This window comes from Rhinolophus sinicus, linkage group LG10 (genome assembly GCF_036562045.2).
Source record: "Rhinolophus sinicus isolate RSC01 linkage group LG10, ASM3656204v1, whole genome shotgun sequence".
Taxonomy (NCBI): domain Eukaryota; kingdom Metazoa; phylum Chordata; class Mammalia; order Chiroptera; family Rhinolophidae; genus Rhinolophus; species Rhinolophus sinicus.
The window spans coordinates 8,502,866-8,506,760 of record NC_133759.1 but is presented as its reverse complement, the minus strand read 5'-3'; the positions used below and the strand labels follow the sequence as shown (position 1 = coordinate 8,506,760).

Sequence of the window (3,895 nt, the reverse complement as noted above, 5' to 3'; positions counted from 1 at the left end):
CCTGGAGAGTTTAAGCATTGTAATGGGGTGGGTCTCCCGCCTCCCCGCCCACCTGTGGGGGCATCCCCTCCACCCCAGGGGCTTGTCGTTGAGGAGGGAGTATCCCGGGGAAGGCGAGTGCCTGGCTGAGGATTAGGACGCCGACACTGACGAGCGCCCCAGTTTCTCCGGACGTCCTGGCTCCTGCTTCTTCTAAGACCTGGGAAAAGCACATTTCTCATCCGGGATCTTTTTCTTTTTAAATTCCCATTTCCGTTTCAGGAAATTAACGTTTTCTTTTGGGTGTTTTGGCATGACTGAATTATAGCCACGCTAACATTTTCCCCTTTAAATTGCTAGGGTCTATGGACGGCTAGAAGATGCAGTGCTTCTCTTCCAGGTATGAACCAATCTTGAACTTTTGATTATTAGAGCTTGCCAATTTAGGAAGTAATGTTCTTCACCTCTCTGTTTGATTTCATCCTGCTCAAACCTTGAAAGAGCTGCCGACAGTGCTGCTGTTTTTCCTGAAAGACCTGGGACTTCACACTTGTAGTTACATACAACTTTGTCACTGGTTTTTAAGATTTTTTTCGTCAGGTCAATGGCTCTGCCGATGACTGGTGTTTTTCTACTCTTGTTTAAGAAAAGGTCAATATTACAACCAAGTTAAAAATCTGTTTCTGAGAACATTAGAGGCATAGACAGACTCACAATTTGCAAAACCATTAAGAATAATGGGAATTTTTTTAACCTGAAAATCTTTCAAAGGACTGGTTTAAATGAAATAGTTGGTAAAATGTGATTTGTCAATTACACAGAACGTTATACAGTCATTTTAAAGTTCATCTATGAAAACTATGTAAATAAGAAAAATATACGTGAACTAGAAGATAAAAAAATTTATACTTAAAATTATGTGCATATGACGACAGCCTAAGAAGTAATACACATTGAAAAGAGTTAGATATTAGGTGGCTTTTATTCTCATCATTTTTCTTTGTGTTGTTACATGAATTAGCCATTTCAAAAGAAAGGGAACAGAAAAAAAAGAAAGGTGATACTCTAGAATTTCTCCTTAGTGGTCTGTGGTCTTGTCCTTGTGATGGGAAGACCCAGGTATTAACTCAGGGTTTTATTTGCTTTGTTTTACTAGCAATGTCTGATTTCCCCTTCCTAGGGTGATTTTGATCGTGGCCATTTTCAAAGCCTTTGAACTGGGATTAGTTGCTGGTAAGAGGTTTTTGGTTCTTTTGATCACTAGCAATTTTCATGTGGTCTGAACTACAGACTCCATGAGTTGATTTTGTCATTAAGGGTTGGACCACCATGAACTTGCACGGCTGTCACGGGGAGACCTGGCCTTCAGAGATAACAGCCCTCAATCCCAGGAGGAGCGTGCAATTCGTCATCAGTCTTTCCAGTTTGTGCCACACATGAGAATCCAGGATAGTAAGACCTACCTGCTTTAGATTTACAGTGTGGGTGATATCTCTGTCCACGCCCTTCATGTGTTTCCTATTTTTGACACTCTTTCACCTGAGAGAGTGGGCACATGATTCTGGAGTTGAGTGGGTGATTAGACAGGTTTCCCTGATGGAGGCAAGACAGGCATTGTGTACTTCACCTACCTGGAAGTACCTGCTTCCCCTTCCAGATGAGTACTCTGGGAACCATCCCTGGCCTTTGCGTGTAAAGGATTTCTCTGCTCAAAGGCACAGGTAGCAAAAGGAACACTAAAAACTGGAGTCTTGTTCTGTGAGGTTTATAATGTTTAGACATCTACAGACACTTTGGGGAGAGTAAGTCCTTGGCACTATATTAACCTTTGCTAATAGGAACTCGGCTTTTCAATCCCTCTACCCTCTGAGCCACCTCTTCATACATTTCAGGTAAGGAGCTCAACAAAACCTGCTGTCTGAATGGGGGAACCTGCATGCTAGGGTCCTTTTGTGCCTGCCTCCCCTCCTTCTATGGACGGAACTGTGAGCACGATAGGCGCAAAGAGTAAGCCATTGAAAGAGGGGATGGGGTGGAGAGGAGAGGGAAACAGAAGCGGGGGTTTACAATACATATGGATCACCTTATCCGTTCCTTCTCAGGAACTGTGGGTCTGTGCCACATGACACCTGGCTGCCCAAGAAGTGTTCAATGTGTAAATGCTGGCATGGCCAGCTCCACTGCTTCCCTCAGACATTCCTACCTGGTTGTGGTAAGTGGCCAGTCCTCTCTAGCCCTTTCAGGTTAGTTAGTTGCCTGTGGGCGCTTAGTTAATGGGGCCTCTTTTCTCACCTTATGGCTTGTTAGAGACTTGCAGCCAAAGTTCTGCTTGTAAAAGCATCAAGGACTCCAGACGGGCTATCACCTCAGTGTCCTTGATATTTATACCCTCAAAATATCACTAGCTGTGCTACCTTTCAGATAGAGAGTTATTTCAAGTCTATTTGACATTTTATAGTATGTGAACGTCTATTATGAGAAACAAACAAGGAAAAGCTTTGGCCTCTTAAAACACCAAGAGATGCTTTCTGGTGTACCTTTCCTTAGGGCAGGGAGAACCAGACAATCTCCAGGGGGACAGCTCAGTTAGTACCCAGCCCAATAGCAGGGTGTGGGGGGCACCCAACTCCAATTAATGCCCCTAAATTCCACCAGAGCCTGGACCCCACTCTCATTCCTTAGGAATTTCTTCATGGGCCCTAAAACGTCCCTGCATAAACCTCCTTGTGCATGGTCTCAGAACCTTTTCAGCTTGTTGATTTTTACTGATTTAAGGAAAACAATGACATGAAGGGCAGGGATCTAGATGAGAACAAGAGGAGAGGTTTCTCTCCCCACCCTGACCTGAGCCAGATTTCTAGGTCCACCCAAGTTCAAAGACCTCTCATAGTCCTCACCCTGTAGATGTTAGAAATTGAAAATGTTCAAGTCCAGAAAATAAACGAAAGCAAATGCTTCACTTGAAGTACAAGATGGGGCCCCTGATTCAGGAGGGGATTTTCCATTTGCATCCTCAGTGTCAGGCCCAGGACAGGCATTTGGTAAGTGTGGGGTGAATGATTGGATAGGTGGGGACCATATTTTCTTCCTGCAACTTGGGACCCAAAACATGCTGTCTCCTTGTCATCAGAGCCTAACAAGCTCTGCTGCACCCCTGCAATTGATTGAAGGTGTCACTGGCTGGAGTAGGTTACCAGGTGTAAGAGCACATGTCCAGGGAAGAGCAAGTTCACAGTAGAGCGGTGGCAACTTTTGTTGAAAGATTTGTTTCAGGAGAGTCTGAATTCCGTGTGGTCAATACTGTTGATCCCATAAGCACGCTGTACTCATCAGATGTTGGGCCCCGACTGGTTTTTGGCTCATGTAGATATGCCACATGTGTGGGCAGCAGGTTCAACTGCCGGAGAGATTTCCTTTAATGACCGAGTGTGCCTACCTTGCAGATGGCCACGTGATGGATGAGCAGCCTACGGCTTCCAGGACTCCAGAACTGACACCATCTGTACGCACCATTCTTACGCTGGCTGGCATCTGCCTTGCTGTACAAAGTTAATATTAATCAACATTTGCATGTAACATTTGCTAATGAACTATATAAAGACTTTCATTCTAATGTCCTAACTGAGAGATGATCATTTGGTAGTTGCCTTGAAATAGTGACTAGATTTCCATAATGGTCTCTAACATTTCCTTAAAGTACAGGCAGACCTCAGAGATGCTGCAGATTTGGTTCCAGACCACCGCAATAAAGCGAGCGTCACAGAAAATTGAGGCACACATTTTGGTTTTGCAGTGCATATAAAAGTTGTATTTACACTATATTGTAGTCTATTAAGTGTGCAATAGCATTACATCTTAAAAAACAATGTACATACCTTAATTTGAAAAATAGTTTATTGTTAAAAATTGCTAACCA

At 43.8% G+C, this 3,895-nt stretch overlaps 1 protein-coding gene across 2 annotated transcripts; it reads left to right on the top strand.

Annotated features, from left to right (window-relative positions):
* On the top strand, window positions 1–3,596 carry CRIPTO (cripto, EGF-CFC family member). 2 transcript variants are annotated; one of them, XM_019724032.2, is made up of 7 exons: window positions 1–27; window positions 340–379; window positions 1,160–1,212; window positions 1,297–1,431; window positions 1,872–1,986; window positions 2,082–2,191; window positions 3,423–3,596. In XM_019724032.2, the coding sequence occupies exons 2-7, from the start codon at window positions 360–362 to the stop codon at window positions 3,530–3,532; spliced, it is 543 nt and encodes a 180-aa protein (XP_019579591.2). In that variant the 5' UTR covers window positions 1–27; window positions 340–359; the 3' UTR covers window positions 3,533–3,596. The 2 variants fall into 2 exon arrangements, with proteins under 2 accessions (XP_019579591.2, XP_019579590.2); XM_019724031.2 differs by lacking the exon at window positions 1–27 and having other exon boundaries at window positions 111–379.
* Window positions 3,597–3,895: the final 299 nt, after the last annotated feature.